This window comes from Lepus europaeus, chromosome 17 (assembly GCF_033115175.1).
Source record: "Lepus europaeus isolate LE1 chromosome 17, mLepTim1.pri, whole genome shotgun sequence".
In the NCBI taxonomy this organism is placed as follows: domain Eukaryota; kingdom Metazoa; phylum Chordata; class Mammalia; order Lagomorpha; family Leporidae; genus Lepus; species Lepus europaeus.
Genome location: NC_084843.1, coordinates 50,412,693 through 50,433,498, shown reverse-complemented (window position 1 = coordinate 50,433,498; position 20,806 = coordinate 50,412,693). Strand labels below are relative to the sequence as shown.

At 43.5% G+C, this 20,806-nt stretch overlaps 1 protein-coding gene across 3 annotated transcripts in view; it reads left to right on the top strand.

Moving 5' to 3' along the window:
* The window catches only part of ANK3 (ankyrin 3), a 348,893-nt gene that overhangs the window by 174,654 nt on the left and 153,433 nt on the right, over positions 1 to 20,806 (top strand). For all 3 annotated transcript variants that reach the window (XM_062214422.1, XM_062214423.1, XM_062214424.1), the window contains exons 9-13: positions 5,476 to 5,574; positions 11,521 to 11,718; positions 13,881 to 13,979; positions 17,092 to 17,190; positions 19,050 to 19,148. In XM_062214422.1, coding sequence (XP_062070406.1) covers positions 5,476 to 5,574; positions 11,521 to 11,718; positions 13,881 to 13,979; positions 17,092 to 17,190; positions 19,050 to 19,148 — 594 coding nt within the window. The remainder of the gene's footprint in view (positions 1 to 5,475; positions 5,575 to 11,520; positions 11,719 to 13,880; positions 13,980 to 17,091; positions 17,191 to 19,049; positions 19,149 to 20,806) is intronic.

Here is a 20,806-nt window from a genome sequence, read left to right as displayed (position 1 = left end):
AACAGGAACCAGAATAATACAAGACAGGAGAAAAGAGCAGGCGAAAATTCACGATTAACCATCGAGAAACAGTTGTTGAAGCCGAGTTAGGTCCTAGAGATTCACCACACTATTCAGTCTAATATAGTCTGAAATATGTTTGAAATTTTCCATAATTAAAACTTTTATAAAAGATCAAATCAGGGACAGATGTTTGGCCTAGCAAAGCACCTGGATTTGATTCCCCACCTTAGCTCCTGGCTCCAAGCTTCCCTCTTTTTTTTTTTTTTTTTTTTAAGATTTTATTTATTTGAGAGGTAGAGTTACAGACAGTGAGAGGGAGATACAGAGAGAGAGGTCTTCCGTCCAATGGTTCACTCCCCAAAGGGCTGCAACGGCAGGAGCTGTGCCGATCCGAAGCCAGGAGCCAGGAGCTTCTTTCCTGTCTCCCACATGCGTGCAGGGGCCCAAGAATTTGGGCCATCTTCTGCTGCTTTCCCAGTCCATCGCAGAGAGCTGGATTGGAAGAGGGGCAGCCGGGACTAGAACTGGTGCCCATATGGGATGCCAGTGCCACAGGCAGAGGATTAACCTGTGCCACGGCGCCAGCCCCCAAGCTTCTTTCTAACGCAGACCCTGGAAGGCAACAACTATGGCTCAAGTGGCTGGATTCCGGCCACCCGAGTGGGAGACTGGGAATGAGTTTTTGGCTCCCAGCTTCTTTTTTAAAAAAAAAAAACAACATTTTATTTATTTGAGAGGTAGAGTTACAGACAGAGAGAGGGAGAGACAAAGGTCTTCCATCCACTGGTTCACTCTCCAAATGGCCTCAACACCTGGAGCTGGGCCAATCCGAAGCCAGGAGCTTCCTCCAGGTCTCGCACGTGGGTGCAGGGGACCATGTGCTTGGGCCATCCTCCACTGCTTTCCCAGGCCATAGCAGAGAGCTGGATTGGAAGAAGAGCAGCCAGGACTAGAACCAGTGACCGTATGGAATGCCAGCACTGCAGATGAAGGCTTTAGCCCACTGCGCTACAGCATCAGCCTCTGGTTCCTAGCTTTGACTGGGCTCTGCCCTTGGCCGTTGGAGACATTTGGGGGAGTGAACCAATGAATGGGAGCTATTTTTCTCTCAATTATTTAAAAAAAATTTAGCATCATATCAGCAAAAGCTATATGTTTATAAGAAGTAATTGTAGGGGCGCTGTGGCGTAGTGGGTAAAAATCGCTTCCTGTAGTGCTGGCATCCCATATGGGCACCAGTTCGAGTCCCAGCTGCTCCAATTCTAATCCAACTCCCTGTTATGGCCTGGGAAAGCAATAGAAGATGGCCCAAGTCCTTGGGCCCCTACACCCAAGTTGGGGACCCAGAGGAAGCTACTGGCTTTGGATCCTCACAGCTCCCACCATTGTGGCCAATTAGGGAGTGAACCAGTGGATGGAAGACTCTCTCTCTCTCTCTTTCTCTCTCCCCCTCCCTCCCTCCCTCCCTCCACCTCTCATTCTCTCTCTCTGTAACTCTCAGTTTCAAATAAATAAGTCTTAAAAAAAAAAAGTAAATGTATATACTTCAAAGGATCTGGGTGTTGATGCTTGAAACAGATTTTGCTTTTAGATAGCCAGATACTTTGCATTCAGTATATAGCATTTTATTTTATTTTTTTATTTTTTGCCAGGCAGAGTTAGACAGTGAGAGAGAGAGTTCTAGACAGTGAGAGACAGAGAGAAAGGTCTTCCTTTCATTGGTTCACTCCCCCAGTGACCGCTATGGCTGGCGCTGCGCTGATCCGAAGCCAGGAGCCAGGAGCCTCCTCCTGGTCTCCCATGAGGGTGCAGGGCCCAAGCACCTGGGCCATCCTCCACTGCCCTCCCAGGCCACAGCAGAGAGCTGGACTGAAAGAGGAGCAACTGGGACTAGTACCCAGCGTCCCAACCGGAACTAGAACCCGGGGTGCCGGCGCCACAGGCGGAGGATTAGCCTAGTGAGCCACGGTGCCAGCCAGTAGCATTTTGTCTTGAAGATAATTTCCAAGGATAAAGAAGTTAAGCTAAAAGAATTATTTCTCACTGTAACCATAGTTTGAAAATGTCTACACATATCCTGTCACCTCTTACTTCTTAGCCTCTACTTAGAGAAAATGCACCAGTTTTGACCTTTTTGTTCATAAACGATAATCAGCATACTGCAGTCTAAGTGAAGCGCCTTTTTGTGGTGGACAATAGATGTGATTATTATATTATTTCTTCTTCAGAGGCCTTCAAGCTTTGCATTACTAGGCAGCCATTTGAATTTGATGGTGTTTTTTATCCGTTTCCAGATTTTACTTTATTAGTAAAAATGTTGTTTCCACTTGAATGGCTGCTTTACTTTGGTTTGTGAAAGCAAAGGTTTTAAATACACATAAAAGGCTGAATATTTAAACATGCTCCAAGAATGTTCAAATCAGGTCATGTGCTGTTTGCAATTCAAATTTCATTTTTTAAAAAATTTGAATACTATTGAGATTTGGCTAGTAGTTTTGAAATAAGATTTGCACCTTATTACTCCATTAGAACAATTAGGTTTACTTTCAAGATCTGCTTATACAGTCTAGAAAGTGATTGGGATATACTGAATCCAATTTTGTTGTAATTTTAAATATTATTAAAGTACATATCAAGTATGCATCTTAGGAATCTTCCAGTAGGGAATGCATAAGCCAGGGTTTGTGTGAAATTTTCTCCAAAGGCTGTGGGACCTCTAAAATCGTTTTAAGTTAATAAATCTCCCTTTGTTCATCTCACTGTTGAGTCTTCTTCCCCATGCATTTTTAAACACAATTCCTTGTCCACTAGTAAAGAGGGATAGCCTAATTCTCTCCCTCTCGCCTTCGAAAATCTCTGATGGAGATGGGTTGAAAGGGAGGGTTCAAATGTTGGTGTTGGTGTTGAGAACTGTGTGACTGCAATGACTGAGGAGTAACTCTGTCTGCATATCAGATGCTTACAAATGCACTGCTGGGCCCGGTGCCGGCACTGTGGTGTAGCAGGTAAAGTGCAACGCTGACATCCCACAGGGGCACCAGCTCAAGTGCCAGCTGCTCTACTTCTGATGCAGCTCCCCGCTAACGCACCTGGGAAAGCAGCAGAGGATGGGCCAAGTGCTTGGAACCCTGCACCCGCATGAGAGACCTGGAAGAAACTCTGAGCTCCTAGCTTTGGCCTGGCACAGCCCTGGCCATTGCAGCCATTTGGGGAGTGAACCAGCAGATAGAAGACTCTCTCTTTCTGTCTCTCTGTCTCTCTTTCTCTCTCTCTGTAACTCTGCCTTTCACATTGGAAAGTTACACGCACTTTTTTTTTTTTTGAAGATTTATTTATTTTATTCGAAAGGCAGAGTTACAGAGAGAGGTCTTCCATCTGCTGGTTCACTCCCCAGATGGCCGCAATAGCCAGAGGTGTGCCAATCCGGAGCCAGGAGCCTCCTCCGGGTCTCCCAGTGGGGCACAGGGGCCCAAGGACTTGAGCCATCTCCCACGGCTTTCTCAGGCCATAGCAAAGAGCTGGATAGGAAGCAGAGCAGCTAGGACTCAAACTGGTGCCCATATAGGATGCCAGCACTGCAGGTGGCAGCTTTACTCACTATGCCACTGTGTCAGCACCCAAAAGAGATTTATCTGAAATGCAGAGCAAAAGAGAAAATAAGAAAGAGACAGACAGACATCTTCCATCTTCTGATTCACTCCTCAAATGGTCACAACAGCTGGGGCTGGGCCAGACCAAAGCCTGGAGCCTGGACAGCTAGGTCTCCTATGGAGATGGCAAGGACCCAAGCACGTGGGTCATCTGCTGCTGCTTTTCCAGACATATTAGCAGGGATCTGCTGGATTAGAAGTGGAGTATCTGGGACTCAAATGAGTGTTCATATGGGATGCCAGAGTTACCATTACAGCTTAACCTTCTGTGCCACAGTGCTGGCCCCTTTTTGTCATTTAAAAAAATATATTTGTTTGAAAGAGAGAGAATTTTCCTATCTTTTTGATGTTTTGAAAATTGTATTTGAATAATTATAATGGTAATTATAATCAAGAGATTTACTTTTAATACTTAGAAAATGTCTCAGGCAATCTTTAAAACTTTCTTAAATTTAAATTTATAGAATTTCATGTCAGAGAAATATGTGGTAATCAATAAAAACATTCAAGCATGAAATTACATTAAGATAAAATTATGTAGGGGAAATGGAGTGGAAGTGGAGATTTAAGAAAAGAGACCGAAGTAAAACTCCTCTTACAAATTCCTGTTTTTAAAGTTTATTCGTATGTTTTCTGAGAGGTAGCTATTAAATTACTTACAGTATCTATTTTTCTTTTTTCATATTTTTTCTTTTTGAGGTAGCATATTTTTAATTTACATTATAGTCAAAGGTTTACTGCTCTACTAAAGAAAAGTTCAACAAGGAAAAAGTTAAAAGATTGCAGTTCAGTGGCTGGTGCCGCGGCTCAATGGGCTAATCCTCCGCCTTGCAGCACCAGCACACCAGGTTCTGGTCCTGGTTGGGGCCTGGATTCTGTCCCGGTTGCCCCTCTTCCAGTCCAGCTCTCTGCTGTGGCCTGGGAGGGCAGTGGAGGATGGCCCAGGTCCTTGGGCCCTGCACCCACATGGGAGACAGGGGGAAGCACCTGGCTCCTGGCTTTGGATCAGCGTGGTGCGCCGGCCGCAGCGGCCATTGGAGGGTGAACCAACGGCAAAAGGAAGACCTTTCTCTCTGTCTCTCTCTCTCACACTATCCACTCTGCCTGTCAAAAAAAAAAAAAAAAAAAAAAGATTGCAGTTCAGGATTATAGGCAAGAGCTATAAACAATAATGAAATGAGAAGATGTCTATTTCACTTACACAGTAAATTTTTAAATAGTCATAGATCATTAAGACTATATGAGTATATCATTCTTGTCAATTTGCTTGACAAAGATTTACAGCAATGTCCAAAACACTGCATTTGCAGAAAACCTGATCACACAAGAATTTCTTTTTTTTTTTTAATTTTTTAAAATTTCAGCTGCCACCTGTAAGAAATTATAGTATTTAGATGCCACTGGATATTCAAAAAAAGTAGTGAAACCATTACATCTTGAAATGCCAGTTTCCTAACAGGTGGAAATTACGTACTTTGCATCTGCTTTCACTTATGAAGCATTTAGTTCTTAACTTTTTTTTCTTTTTTTAAAACTTAAAAGTATAATGTCTTTATTTTTAAAGTTTTATTTAAGGCATATAAGTTTCATTTATTCCATATATACAGATTTAGGAACATGGTGATACTTCCCATCCTACCTTTCCTCCCTCCCATGATCCCACCCTTTCCCCTCCATCAAATTGTGTCGGGATACATGAGCAAATCTTGGAAGCCCACCAGTGCAGAGCATGGGTGGGTACTATGCGAGATCTTGAAGAAATGCGATGCATCTGTAGACTTCACCATCCGACATACATTAAGATGCTGCTTTTGTTCCACAGGACGGCCTGACGCCACTGCACTGTGGGGCGAGGAGCGGCCATGAGCAGGTGGTGGAGATGCTGCTGGATCGAGCCGCCCCTATTCTCTCAAAAACCAAGGTAACTCATTCTCCGCTGTCTAGAAACCAGACTGCATTTAGCTTTCACTTCCCTGGCTGTTTGTTTCACCCACACTTTGGAATCACATAGAGAGGAACAACATTTAAATGTAGCAAGTGGAGAAGCTGTGTTCACCAAATCGTTGGAGTCAATTAAGTGTGGGCTTTTGAAGGAGTGTGCTATTCCACAGTCATTTTTGTGTGTTGTTGTTTTGTTTGGGGAACACTTACTGCTTGATTTACTCTATGAAAATTTCCTATCTCAGAAATGATTGCTTGTTGGGTTAAGAAAGACTAAAAGACCCACATGCTAAAGTCTAAATTTCTAGAGAGTTCACAGATGTTTAAAGAAACTCAGGATATGATTTAGCTGATAAAGACTGGGCACTTTGGGAAAACTGTACCTTCATTGGGCCTTTGGGAAAGTGAGTATATCTGAAAGAAATGCATGATGATTGCCCAAAAACATAATGCTTTAGTGTCTTTTAAGTTTTCTAGATGGTAAAAACCATTTGGCACTATTTGAAAAAGAGACTAATAGCAATTAAATTTTTAGACATACAAATTACCCATAGTCACCACTATTATTCATTGAATCAGTGGGTTTGGGGAAGCTGCATTTAGCTTTATAACGAGTCTTAATTTATCAGCATTATCAAAGCACCAGAATCACCTGCTATTGCAGTTTGCATTCTTGTCAGTGTTTTCTCAACTCTAAGATGACTTATCAGAGAGTCAAGATAGTCTGAACCATTCCATCACTCATTTGAAATGCAAATTTAAGACTGGGAATCTGTTGGAAGTTTTATCCAATGGGACGAAGGAACCACCAACGTTTCACTGTACCTGATACCTTGGCCCTTTGAGTCCTTCAGCTTAACCACTCTGGGGTTTATTTTCCCCCTTTCTTGCAGACACTATGTCTTTTCATCTCCACTGCTTGCTTCCCACTGTAATAGCTTCATGCATTCTCCTTCTTCTTCCATTTCAACCCAGTTCCCACTGTGCAGAGTAACCACATAAACTGTTAATCAAATGACACTAGCCTCCAGCTTAAAAATCTACCAGTTCATTCCCATGTTTTCTTTAAAATTAATTTCTCTATGTCAGAACAGTACAGGCATAGTTAAAAATCTAATATTACCTTTTTATTATTCAATCTTTATAAATTTCTTTCTGGGAAGGAAAGCTCCTTGGTGTTTTTTTGTTTTTTTTTTATGCTTTCAATTTTCAAGAACATTTTCTTATTATTTGGCAGCTTCCTTTCCTAAAGCACCCTGTTCTTGTTTTATGGGTACAATGTTTGTGATTCCCCTTCTGAGAACATGCACTGAAACGTTGATTACTTTCTGCCACTTCTGTGTCCCTAGGTACTCAGTTTCCTGTTTCCTCTGTGTTTGCTCTTTTCTGTTGGAGGATGCCCACAGATGCCTGTGCCTGCCTATAGATACCAGGCACTAACTGAGCCCAGCTTTGCAAGAGTGCCAGGCGGAGCTGACAATCAGGAGGTGGTGGACTGAGGGGCCCTCTGATGTCAGAACTGGATGCCCCCCCTTTCATTGGAGCATTCAGTTTTTGGAGAGACAAATCCTCCGACTTTTTCAGTGCACACTTGTGGGAATCCTTTCTGAGAAAGGAGGAGAAGTTTCCAGTTGTCTTATTCTCTCTGCAAACTTTAATCACGCTAATGGTCAATGCTGATGTAGTGGATACTCCATACCAGGCTCCCAACACTTTCCATGTGTACCTCACTTAGTGCTCACCATACCTCTAGGAGTTACCCAGATTGCTGTTAGACCCCTTTCATAGAAAAGTGAAGTGAAACGCAAAGAGATAGAGTAGTCTTCTCAGGGTTTCTCAGCTAGTGGCCGAACGAGGACTTGGACCCAGGCGGTCTAACCACGGAGGGCCATGCCTAACACTTAAACCGTCCTTTCTCACTCTCTGATCACCTGTTCTCTGTCAAGAGGCTCCACACTGCTCTGTATTCTGCCTGGGTCCCCGTGGCTGAATCTCTCTGACTCATCTTTATACACCAGGTTCTTGGTCTCCTGCAGGGCACAAGGGGTTGCCATCTGGCTTTGTTGGGTTGAGCAAGGCCTAGAAGCCTGACAGCTCCATAGGCAGCCTTTGAACCAACCCTGCTTTCATCCCCAAGTCTTGTCTCATCTTCCAAGGTACTCTTTTTCTCACATCCTTTTGTGGAATGTGGGAAGTAAATCAGCTTGTCATTGTTACACCCAGCAGTGTGCTGGAGCCAGATCATATGGGCTCACAGGAGCTGACTGTGTACATCTCTTCTCAATTCCACATTCAGTGATGTCACACTGTGAGACTGAAATCAGTCCTGGGGGACTCTGTACACCCTGGCCAAGGCATCTGGTACAACTGAGGCTTTTCATTTCAAGGAACTGGTTGTTCAGCAAAGCCCTGATGACACCCTCCACACACACACGTGGGTCTCAGCCTTCTCTCTTCTGCTGGATGCGTCATCAGCATGAATTGTCTTCATATTTTATGAATGTAGATGTCACTCCTCTGTCCTTGGTTCCTCTCTCACTGTGGATGTGGGAGGGGACAGGATACAACTTATGTGCATCCTTGTGAATTTTACCCTTTTTAAAAAAGATTTATTTATGTATCTGAATGTGGAGTTAGAGGAGAGACAGAGAGAGAGGTCTTCCAACTGCTGGTTTACTCACCTCAAGGAGCTGCTTCTGAGTCTCCTATGTGGGTGGCAGGGAACCAAACACTTGGGACGTCTTCCGCTGCTTTCCCGGTATATTAGCAGGGATCTGGATTGGAAGTGGAGCAGCCAGGACTTGAACCAATGCCCACACAGGAAGCCAGTGTCTCAGGCAGTGGCCTAAACCAGTGTACCACAACAGCAGCTCCAGATTTTATTCTTTAAATTCTATCAATGGCTGGTGTTGTGATGCAGTGGGTTAAGCCACTCTGCAATGCCAGATTCCTATATCAGAGCACCAGTTCAAGCCCTGGCTGCTCTGCTTCCAATATGTCTCCCTGCCAATACACCCAAGAAAGCAGCAGAAGATGGCCAAAGTACCTGAGCCCCTGCCACCTACATGGCAGGCCTGAATGGAGTTCCTGGCTCCTGGCTCTTGGCTCCAGAACTGACTGCGCCTGGCTTTTGCAACCATTTGGGGAGTGAATCGGTAGATGAAAGATCTCCCTCTGTATCTCTTTCTCTCCCCCCACTCCATGTTACCCTGCCTTTCAGATAAACAGCAATCTTTTTAAAATGTCCTTTCCTGTTTTGTGGTGGAGTCTTGGGAGAGGAACGGTCAATAAACATGTCGACCATGTTTAACCAGAAGTTCCCTGCACTGAGAGTTCACTTGGCTTCCAGATTCTGACCCCATCTCCGCCTCCTCTCCTCCCACCCTGCTCCTAACCGACCACTTCCCAGCTGACCTGCCTCTTCTCCTTCCTGGAAAACCCCAGGCCAGGCTGCTCCATATCCTCCTCCCTGGGCGTGGGCCGGATCTCTGAGGCCTTCGTGCGTTCTTCAGCTCAGATGTCGCCTTCTCCTCGGGCCTTCTCGCCTCTTTCTCTTTTCTAAAGAACATTAAGTTTTTAAAATGTGATTTTTATTTGAGGGGCAGAGAGAGAGCGCTCCTGTCCTCTGGCCAACTCCTGGAACGCCTCAGTATCTCTGGGGGCTGGGAATGCAGCCCCAGGCCCCCATGGGGATGGCGGGGACTTCTTGCTGCAGTCGTCATTGGCTGCCTCCCTGTGTGCACTTTAATTAGTGGGAGGTCAGAGTGGGGAGTGAGGAGCCTGGGCACGCTGAGAGGGGCGCAGGCATCTCAGCTGGTGTCTTGACAGCTAGGCCAAACGCCTGCCCCAGACAGGGTTTTTCTGCCTCTTGCTCTCCCTTCAAGCACTCCCCGATTGCTTGTCATTTAACCCTATGCTCTTTCCTTTAGCGCTCTTGACGCCATCCTGAAATGACCTCTTCATGCCTTGTTGCTGTCTGACCCTCTCCAGTAAGATCACAGCAAGAAGTCTTCCTCGTTCAGAGTTGTACTCCCGAGCACCTAGGTTCATGCACAGCCCAGAGGAGCTCTTCAGCACACATTGGCTGCTTGGCTGTTAACTGAGTGAATACATTTCTGACTTCAAGGCAACCTGTGCAGTTCTGCAAGACTTTTGTCTTAGTGGGCTAAGAAAGACTGTCACACGGATCCACATTTTTAGGCACCGTATGTTATCAGACCCCCTTTTCAAAGGAGAGATGATCTGTCCGTTCTTCTTGTGCTTCCCCAGCGACCTCTGTTGCCTACCCGTGCAGCACTACGGCGCCTGAATAGCTCCCTTCTGTTACCAACACTTCTCCCATTCCCAGTCTCCACCAAGTCGTGTGTTTCCTCAGATTCTGCTTCCTTCTTTACCTGGTGTTTCCCTGTGAGACCCTACCAAAACATAGAGCAAAGGAGTATCTCAGCAGGAATAACAAAGTGTGTATGTTCGTGGGTGGCGATATCTCACATGGGAAGTGATCCATCCTTTGCTGCACCTTAAAGAGGGCTTCCATTATTTTCTCGTGTCTTGAGCTCCTGTTATTTTCTTTGTTGATAAATTAGGAGGAAATAGCCTGGCCCAGAGAATCCAGGAACACCCGGTTCATTATTGCATATTTGGTATATTCATCAACAGCAACTTTTTAGAAGTCAAGTTTTCTGCCAGTTTACTTTTTTCCCCCAAAACATGTTAAATTGTGCCACAATAATTAACAAATCTTTTCTTGGTAATTGGATTCTCTAGAAATTTGGCAGGTTCCTCCACTCACTCTGACTCTAAGAGAAAGGCTGCTTTTAAGACTGACACAGTATTACCTTGATTTGCTTATATTTAAGGAAACGTGTTGAATGCTAAAGTCATGGGGACCTTTTTCAGGTTTTATTCACCTTCGTGCTTATTTGTCTCTTAGTTCCTTAAATGAATTTTCAACTCATTCCTACTTCACATGATTAATTGTGTTATAGAACCCAGTTGATTTAAATGAACTGAGGCAAGGTTTAATAAGTTGGCCAATGCCTTGTCTTTCCTCCTCATAGACACATGGGGGCACCAGATTTATAGAAATGTTTTCTGCATTGATGCGAGAAGAGATGAGGTGTATTCAGACCCGTGGTCTTTTTTTAATATTTATTTTTTAAATCCAATTGCTATAGTATTCAGTATCAAGTCTCAGTAATCAGTTTGGAAAAAATAAATACCAGCCCAAGCAATACCAATCTGTTCTTGACTATATTTTTTTCAGACTTAAATATCAAGAATTTCTATAATTCTATAATTAAGAATGCAGTAAATTATAATTCTTAGCATGATTTTCACTGCTTTTACAGCAGGAAAATAAATTATCCTTCACAATTTGTTATTGATTGACACAAGAAGTACGAGGGCCATTTTTAAAAGTAGCTGTAGTTCCAAACAGTTGTCAAAACACTTTAGACATAGAAGGTTGGAGCAGGTGTTTAGCCTAGCAGTTAAGATGCCAGCATCCCACACTAGAGTGCCTGGGTTCAATTCCCTGCTCTAGCTCCTGGCTCCAGCTTCCTTCCAACGCAGACCACGTAAGACAGCTCAAGTACTTAGGTCCCTGCTGTCCGTATGGGAGACCTGGATTGAGTTCCTGGCTCCAGGTTTTCATTCTGGCCCATCCTCAACCAGTACATGCATTTGGGGAGTAAACCTGTGGATGGGAGCATGCTCACTAGTGCTCTCTCTTTCTTCCTCGCTCCCTCTTCCCACCCCTCCGTCCCCTTTCTCTCTAACATTCAAATAAATAATAATAATAATAAATAGAGTGTTTTTCATAAAGAAAACTAGGGTTTTTATCTGTTTATATGTGTGCTTTATTTTGTGTTTGGTGCATTTGCAATTAAAAAGACAGTACACCTGATTTCCTTATGTGTTCCAGAACGGACTGTCTCCATTGCACATGGCCACACAAGGGGATCATTTGAACTGCGTCCAGCTTCTCCTCCAGCATAACGTGCCTGTGGATGACGTCACCAATGACTACCTGACCGCCCTACATGTGGCCGCCCACTGTGGCCATTACAAAGTCGCCAAGGTTCTCTTGGATAAGAAAGCTAACCCCAATGCCAAAGCCCTGGTGAGTGGCTCAGCCAACATGTGCAGCCTAAGTTTTCTTGTGACAGCAGTTACCTCTGCATGTAAAAGGCATTGCTTTCACAGAGGTAAAGATGAAAATACTTATTAAGGAAAGTCTACTTCTTGTCAGTTTTTCCAAATATTCTTCTGAGAAATGTATAAAACCTGCTGTTTCTGATATGAACAAGGTTTATAGAGTTTTTCTGCTAACTCTTTATGGTTACACTAGTGATCCTGTTATATGAATGAAACCCAGGGCCAGCATTGTGGAGCCACAGATTAAGACGCTATCTGTGATGCCAGCATCCCATATGAGCACTGTTTCCAATCCCAGCTGCTCCACTTCTGACCCAGGTCCTTGCTAATGTGCCTGGAAAAGCAGTGAAGGGTAACCCTGGTATATGGACCCCTGTCATCTGCAGGAGAGACCTAGGTAGAGTTCCAGACTCCTGGATTCAGGCTGGCCCAGGTTCAGCTGCTGTGGCCATTTGAGGAATGAATCAGTGGATGGAAGATCTCTCTCTCACTCTTTCTCTGTAACTCTGCCTTTCATATAAATACATAAATATTTTTAAAATAATTGAATCCCAAGACTATATAATCCTAAAATTACTGAAGTAATCAACCTCATCTTGTTCCAGGTAAAGTTATCATTCTGTGAGTGGGAAGTTTTTCTGAAATTTGAAACCAGGAGGCAATATGATCACAAAACTTGATTTAAAACATAAGTCTAGGAATTTGTGAGCTGAAATTTGATATTGTGTTAACCATGTAAATGAATGAAATACTGTCTATCTTCTTCTTTTCCCTGTTGATACCAATGAAAATGTTGGTCAAATTTATAGTCTTAAGACCTAAAACGATTTGCTGTTTTAACCATTAGCAGTGCTGTACTTAGTATTCTCAGTTGGATAGTGTATATTGTCTTTGGAAAAATACATGGTCCCAACTTAGTCAAGTATTTAAGTTTAGTTCAGCATGAGCACCCATATGTAGGAAAAAGTAAGTCACCATATTTTAGGGAAAACATGGACATTTTCTGGCAATTTTGGAGTACAGCCTGGCATTCAATCAACCCTTCTAGGAAGGGTCTCTGCTCCATCCCAAATGATGGTGTCACCCTGTCTAAACACACGCACAGTGCCCCTGGCGCTCTCTGGGCTCTGAAATTCAGAGTGGGTGGAAAAGAAGGACAAGAGAGGAAGCTTCTAAACTTCAGCTCCACTGCCATCACTCTAGAAGATTGCTCTGAGTAACATTTCCAGAGCCATTGACCTGGCCAGGGTGTCAAATGTGCCTTAGAGTTCTGAGAAAGGAGGAAGAGAAATTAGCAATCATGACTCATTTTTCCATATAGGAAAAAAAAAAAGTCTTAAAACAGGGTGTGGGCACTGGCTCTGAATTCTTCTGGCTCTGGAGATTTCATAACATCATATGGAGGTTGTAGCCAGTCACCCTGCAATGGGCTGTGGCCAAATGGTCTATGGAACCTCCCTGGAGGCACCTGTATTACCTTTGACGTAAGCTTTTATGGTGCAGCCCAGTATTTTATAGTTCTCCAGTCGCACCTGCAGCATTTGCCATCAGCTCAATGATCAGGAAGGACAATTTGGTAGGCAATTTGTTAAAAAAGCAGGTTCTTTTATTAGATTAAATATTAAACCAAATGATCCATGTAATGTGGGGTTGTTTAAATACCTGCTTCCTTGGAGTGAGTAGCAACTTGAATCTTAAAGCTGGGGAAGAAATTTGAACAGTTTAGAGCTGGTCCTGTGGTCATCCTAGGACATAGCAGAGAGGTCAGAACAAGGGTTGGTGAAGCTTGCCAATGAGGACAGATGGTTAGGCCCAGCTCTTCATAGGGCGTGTTTGGAGTGAGGTACGGGAGGGACATATAACTTGGAAGAGTGAATTCCAACATAAAATAAAGAAATACTTGACCATTTTGTTTTAGCTACCAGGAGATTGAAAACTTCACTTCCTGTTCTCACTTAGCAGAGCACCTTGGGTCTCAGGGGCGCGTAGACTACCTCTGCCCCCAGAGGAGTCAACTTTCCTTTTCACTGCTCACAGCTCCTGATGATGTGGCCGTCTTCACAGCACATGATCTTAGCAAAAATAGTTGACTGCACACAGTGAAGTTGGCTTGTTTGTCCTTTGCAGAATGGCTTTACCCCTCTGCATATTGCCTGCAAGAAGAACCGAATTAAAGTAATGGAACTCCTCCTGAAACACGGTGCATCCATCCAAGCCGTGACCGAGGTGAGGGGCGAGGATATCTGGGGCTCCTGGGGCCGAGAACAGGAGCTCGTGGCCAGGGCCCTGGGACCTGTCTGAGTACAGTGAGTCTTGCCAGTGTGTCAGTGGTGCAGACATCTGAACTCTTCACCATAAAGGACTGCCAGTCCTCGAGGTGGGGGTGGGGGGTCAGACAAGAATGTAGGTGTAAGTGTATCTCCTTGACTGAAAATAGAGCCCAAAACACAAAGGTCACACTCGGGGCGAGCAGTGCACCCACAGAAATTGTGATTGAGGTGAAATCTGGTAAAGTGCGGCTTCTCTAATGTATTTGTTCCCCCAAGAGGCTTTTGGCAATGTCGGGAAGTGTTTTTGGTTGTGACAACTGGATAATGCTACCAGTGTCTCTCAGGTGGAGGCTAGAGATGCTATTAAACATTTTCACGAAGTATAGCACAGCCTCCCATGACAAACAATTGCCCGGCTCAAAATGTCCCCTGTGCCCCGTGAGAAACTCTGTGCAATACAACTTCTGTGTTTCTGTAAGGAGGGATTGCTGTGTGTAAAAACTCCAAATGAATGGAAGTTAGTAAAGGACCAATTCTAGGTTTCCTTCATACAAGCCAGTTCAGGATTCGGAGAAATGATCCATCAGAATCAGGGCTGGGACTTCAGTGTAGCAAACCAAGCCAGGCTTCTGCTGTCCGGCCAGACTTGTCCCACCTCCACCCACACCCTCCACCTCAGTGGCCATTTCCCAGTGGTCTGTTCTCATGAATCCCAGCCATTGCCACTTCCCTAGGTTAGACCCCCGTTGGTTCACCTCTGTAGCTCCGCTGTGAGTCACACCCCCTTTGCCAGGCTAATCCTGTACGGCCTTGAGGTACCCTCCACTCACTCCCTGGCCTGGACAAGGTGCTTCTTTGCAGAGCATCACCTCTCCCTGTGCGTGTTTCTCTCAAAGCACTTCTCCAAGTTTCTTACTCAGCCCCCAGCTGCTCCTCCAATACCTCCAACAGCATCGGGCTCCTTGGAAGCAGAGCTGGGTCTTATTGGGCTTTAGATGCCACACTGCCCGGCCCATGCATTGTGGCTCATTCAGTATGAACTCATGAATGCTGATTGCATGACTGTAGGACCAAAAGCAGATGTAAAACTTAAAGTTCCACCTACTGATTGTTGCTTGGCTTCAGTTTCTCACCTGCAAATAGAACATGTGCCTTGACTACAGTTTTTAAATATCACATGGTTGAAAATATTAATATTGATTTGCTCTTTGGTGAGACCAAGAGTTTCATGTTAGACATCTATTCTTTTAAGTATAACATAGTACAGTTCATTCTCGGTGTTTGAGAACTGCGTTTAAAGATCAGACTAGGCTCTGAAGGAAAAGTTGATTTTTGACTGATGTGTAAGTCAGCATCTAGAGATGTTGGCCAGTGAGGAGCTCCCACAGCCATTCTGTGTTCCCTGAGAGCTTTCAAGGGCAAGACTTGGCCTTGTCCGAGTCCTGATGACTCCCCCTGCTGACAGAACAGGTGCCAAACTGTCACTCAGTCCTTTTCCCCCTCATTTCCTTTCATTCTTCTCACTCTTTAAAGTCTAGCAGCCAGTTCCTTGTTGGCTCACTTTAACTTCACCTCTGTTGTAGAGGATTTTTTTCATATACTTTTGACATTTCTCAAATTTCTTTTGAAATTAAATATCTTCTCTCCTTTTTTAAAAAACAGGTTAGATTTCCATGACCATATTAGATTTCTTTAAAAATCAAATTGTATTGACAGTTATGCTATAAGCTGAAGTACATTCGCAAAAATTTGAGGTGGGATCATTTCACATTAAAAAACATGTAAATTTCACTTTTAATGTGATTACTGACTTGGGATTTTTATCCTTTTTTATTTATCCACTCTACTTTAGACTTATAATCATGGGCATATTCAACATAAAGTTCTCCATCAGTAAATTCTGCTTTTTGTGGAATAGTTCTGGAAGGTGATGTGTGCATTCATGTGTGTGTGTGTGTCTCACTGGAAGTAAACATAAAAACTGAAGTCTAGCCTAGTAACTATTGTAATGTTTGCCTTAATTACATTGCTTTAATTTATAATACTCAGAAAGTTAAAACATGATTGAAGTTACCCATGCCGACTTGTTCATTTATTAGAGGATGGCTCTGTGATAGGCCCTACTTTTTGATTTGCAATATAGTTGTTTATTCTGAGTGCATGGGAATCCTTTTTAAAGCTCAAAATAGGATCTGAGAGGCTGACATTGTGGTGCAACAGGTTAAGGCACCACCTGCAATGCCAGCATCCCATATTGGTGCTGGTTTGAGTCCCTGATGCTCTACTTCCAATCCAGCTCCCTGCTGATGCACCTGGGAAAGCAATAGAATATGGCCCAAGTTCTTGGGCCCCTGTACCTACAAGGGAGACCCAGACAGAGTTCTAGGTTCCTGGCTTCTGCCTACCCCCAACCCAGCCACTGCTGCCATTTGGGGAGTGAGCCAGTGGATAGAAGATGTATCTCTTTCCCTCTCCCTCCCTCCCTCCCTCCCTCCCTTCCTTCCTCTCTCTCTCTTCCTCTCTGCCTTTCAAATATATAAAATAAATCTTTAACAAAAATAGGATCTGAAATGAAAGCTGTCTACTGATGTGTGTAGAATCTCATTGCCCTCTTCCCATAATATATTCATATTGATATGGAATGTTTAGTAGGAAATAAAAAAAAAAAACCACTTTCACATTCTTAATTTTTTTCACAAACCTTTACTACAAGGAATAAGAAATGGATGTGACATAGGTCTTTCATAATCCCAGAACTTGCTTTAGGGAAATGATGATTATATGTTGAAATATTTGCCTTATGGAATGTTTGATAAGATGGTGAATGTCCTGATACCTTCTAGGCTGATCGCTAAACTGTTAACATTGATAGGTAGATAGATAGATAAACTGGTTAAGATAAATAGATCAGGAGACTGGTTTGGAAAGATCACTAAACTGGTTAAGATAGAAGAGGAAATGGATGGATGGGTAATGGATGATGGGCAGGCCGACAGGCCTGTAGACAAAACTTTTTTTTTTTTTTTATGATAAGCCAACAAACCAACATTTCCTTTGTTTCCCCTTAGTCGGGCCTTACCCCAATCCATGTTGCTGCCTTCATGGGGCATGTAAATATTGTATCGCAGCTAATGCATCATGGAGCCTCACCAAACACCACCAATGTGGTAAGTATCCCTCTTTAACAAAGAAGATCCAATTGTGAATATTTAAGCAAGTGGCAAGGGTGGCTTTTAACCACTTACTTTTATTAAGTTATTATTTGACTACTTAAGGTGGCAGAATTTGAGAATACCTTTGGATTTCCTTTACCTTGAAGGCAAAATCCTTTCAGTTGCCAGCTGGCCGCAAACTGTAAGGATTTATGACTGTGTCCAGTAACCTGATGGGTATGTAGAATGGAGGGTTTCTCTATAAAAGAAGCATTAAAAAATGCTGCATGGTGAGGAGGTGGTTCGGACACTGTCATCATGTAGATAAAGTATCTCATGTAACTCCAAGGTAATATCACGTTCATGTGCTTCTCAGTGATATGGCAAATCCCTGGAACCCTGAGCTCGTGGCTAATCAGAACATGCACTAAGCATCACTCTGTCAGAACCATGAGACTCACTTCAGAGTACATCTCCAAACAGTAACTTAGCACCCTAGATCCACGTGTAGCAATTGACATTGTTTTACAGGGCTTCATATGTGACGTCCTCATGGTATTAGCATACTGGGCCACAAGCACAAAGGACTCATTACCTCGTAAGCACTGAAGAGCTGAAAAGAAAGCAGGCCACATGCTGGCACAGAAGGGCCAAGCCGTCAGCTCCTGCACAGTCAGCTGCACAGGGCCTCCCCAGTGAGGCACTGCCTCTTCTAGCAGCCCCCATCAATACACCCACAGGCAGAGGCAGGCCAGTTTCTCAGGCGCAACGCTGTCTTTCCTGCTACTGATTCCAGAGCGTGTTTTGTTCAAAAAGAGAACACTGGGTAACAATCTAAACAACACCCTCAGCCCCACCCAGTAAGCATGATACCAAGATTCCTGTGAAATCTGCCTGCGTGTGTCACTTCCATGGAGGCAGCTGGCCAATTCAGCAAACTCAGTCTATGAAGGGACTTGCAAAAGTTTATGGAAAATGAAAATAAAAGATAAATTTTGGTGCAAAAATATTATGAAACATGAATATTTTTTCATAAACCCAATTTTCCAGGAAATTTTTGAAAATCCCTTGTATAAAAGCAATTTAAAGTGGGCATCACTTGGGTGAGAAAGTCTGTTTGATTTATGCTACTTTTACATTTCAGTGTGTCCATGTTTTTGTATTATTTTCATTTTTTATTGGATAAATGAATAAATAATATGAATGAGATATTTGGTGAAAAGTTGGGGGGCTGAGGACCAGTGGCTGAGAAAATGGCCTCTAGGAGTAATGCCAAGGTCTAGGATACTGATTTGACTAGATTAGAGCAGGCGATGTAGACCAACCATAGACAAACCAAATGGGGCCTTCACATGTGTTTTCCATGTCCATGCAGTGTTTTGTTCGTTCTGATTTCATGGTCAGCATCTAAGAATTGGAAACTTACTCAGATATTCAAACTGCCACTTTATTTGAAAAGTGGGAAGGCGTGACCTGACGAGGCTGCATCCTGCACCATTACAATGGCCATTTGCAGATACAAGGTGGCGGCCAACCACTTTTGAGCCGGTCTGGTGCTCTCCTGATCTGGGTCACTCGTCTGCCTACTTGTTTGCCCCTGTGAGCATTCACTTTTCATCCTCCAGTGAAGCCATGCTCATTCCCTGAGCAGCTTCTGCTACTGCTGGTGACTGGGCTCCCTGGGCTAACACCAACCTCCTTGTCATCATAGGTCTCTTGTGAAATTCCCATGTATTCGATTTCTCATCTTTGAAATCAGAAGTACTTAGGATCGTTTTGTTTCTTTTTTAAGTTCATTGCAAGCTTTATGCCAAAAAAAACATGCCACTATCCTTCAGAGCTGCAGCTAATTGACTTTGGCTCATGTTCCCCAGAGAGGAGAAACTGCACTGCACATGGCAGCCCGATCTGGCCAAGCGGAAGTCGTGCGGTATCTGGTGCAGGATGGAGCTCAGGTAGAAGCTAAAGCCAAGGTATGTGCAATGCAGGAACATGTTTGCAATCGTGGGGAAAACCTTAGAATTTAATAAAACCTTAAACATAACCATGATATTTTTCAAGAGCATTTGTTAAAAGTAGTGAACAACCCCTATTGACAAAAGTCTCTACCCAAGTAATATTGTAAAAAACTTTTTCTCTAATTGCTTATTCAGTTATTCATCCAAATTACATGAACAAGAACTTTGTGCCATAAGATCTCCTTGACGCACTGCTAGTCCCTAACAGATTAGGAACTAGTTTAGACTTTGTCCAGAGTTATTTGCACTCCAGGGAGAAGAGCTTATGCGCAGAGCTTCTAGAACAAGCACACCATAGAAGTATTGAGCTCTTTTGGTTAAATGAATGTCACAGCCACGAGAAGAAAAAGGAAAAGGAAGGTTTTTGCTTTTTTTTTCCAGCTATAAAACAATAAATCCTGAGATTCAGATCAGAGTTGCTTCTGGTAAGAGGAATTGCCATGGTTGAGTTTGGGTACTTCCTAGTCTGCCTAGTGTTCAGCCTCCAGTAGAAACCCATGGATGTGCCACTGTCAGGAAGGGTGATTGGTCTGGTTATCAGAATGGCAATTTCAGAAAAGAATCATAAATAAGTACATAAATATCTTGTCCATTTCATTTAAACCCACAATCTATTAAAGTACATTTATTTACCATTTATTTGTATGCTGTATAGTTTCTACTTTCAGGTTAAATAAAGAGAAACTGAGACATTAGCAAAGCAGTTTGAGTACAAAGGATACCTAGACTTTTCTAATTCTCTCCAGGCATATTCAGCTGTCCTCCTAATTCTAATATGATCATAATTTTTAAATAACTTCTATAAAGGCTCTCCAAAGCTCTCAACTTACTTGTCCCAGGGAGAAGCAAAGCTTTCCTTTCATGCAATATTTTACCTCCTAACCTATTGCTTAATTATGTAATTAAAGTAACTAGTAAACTGTATAAACTAGTAAAGTAGTGAGTACCACATACTACTCTGGGAATGAACAGCTGGGTCTTTGTCATCATAAAATCCACAAAGTACTGGAAACATCGTGACATCCTAGGCAGCAGGCTTACCAGCCTCCAGTGTCCAGTGTCCCTTGGTGCCAGTGGTGACTTTTACAGAGGATTTAGAAACAAACTTCAGTGAGGTCAGCAAACTTTTACAGTACATGGCCCCACAGCAAATGTGTTAGGCTCTGTGAGATCCACTATCATTGCAGTGGCTACTCACGGATGCTTCTATAGTTCCAAGGCAACCATAGTGAAGGGCTGTTCATAAACAAATGGCCATGACTGTGTTCCAATACAACTTTATTTATGGGGCTGCCACCCGCAATGCCTGTATCCTATATAGGTGCTGGTTCGTATCCTAGCTGCTCCAATTCCAATCCAGCTCCCTGCTAATGGCCTGGGAAAAATAGCAGAAGCTGGCCCAAGTGCTTGGGCCTCTGCTGACCACATGGGAGATCTAGAAGAATCTCCTGGTCCCTGGCTTCAGCCCTGACCATTGTAGTCATGTGGGGCGTTAACTAGTGGGTAGGAGATTCTCTCTCTCTTTCTCTCTCGCAACACTGTGGTTTGCTGACTCCTGAACTAGAGAATGCTGGTTAAATCCCCAAATAGGTTAAATGTAACAAGTAAGAAAT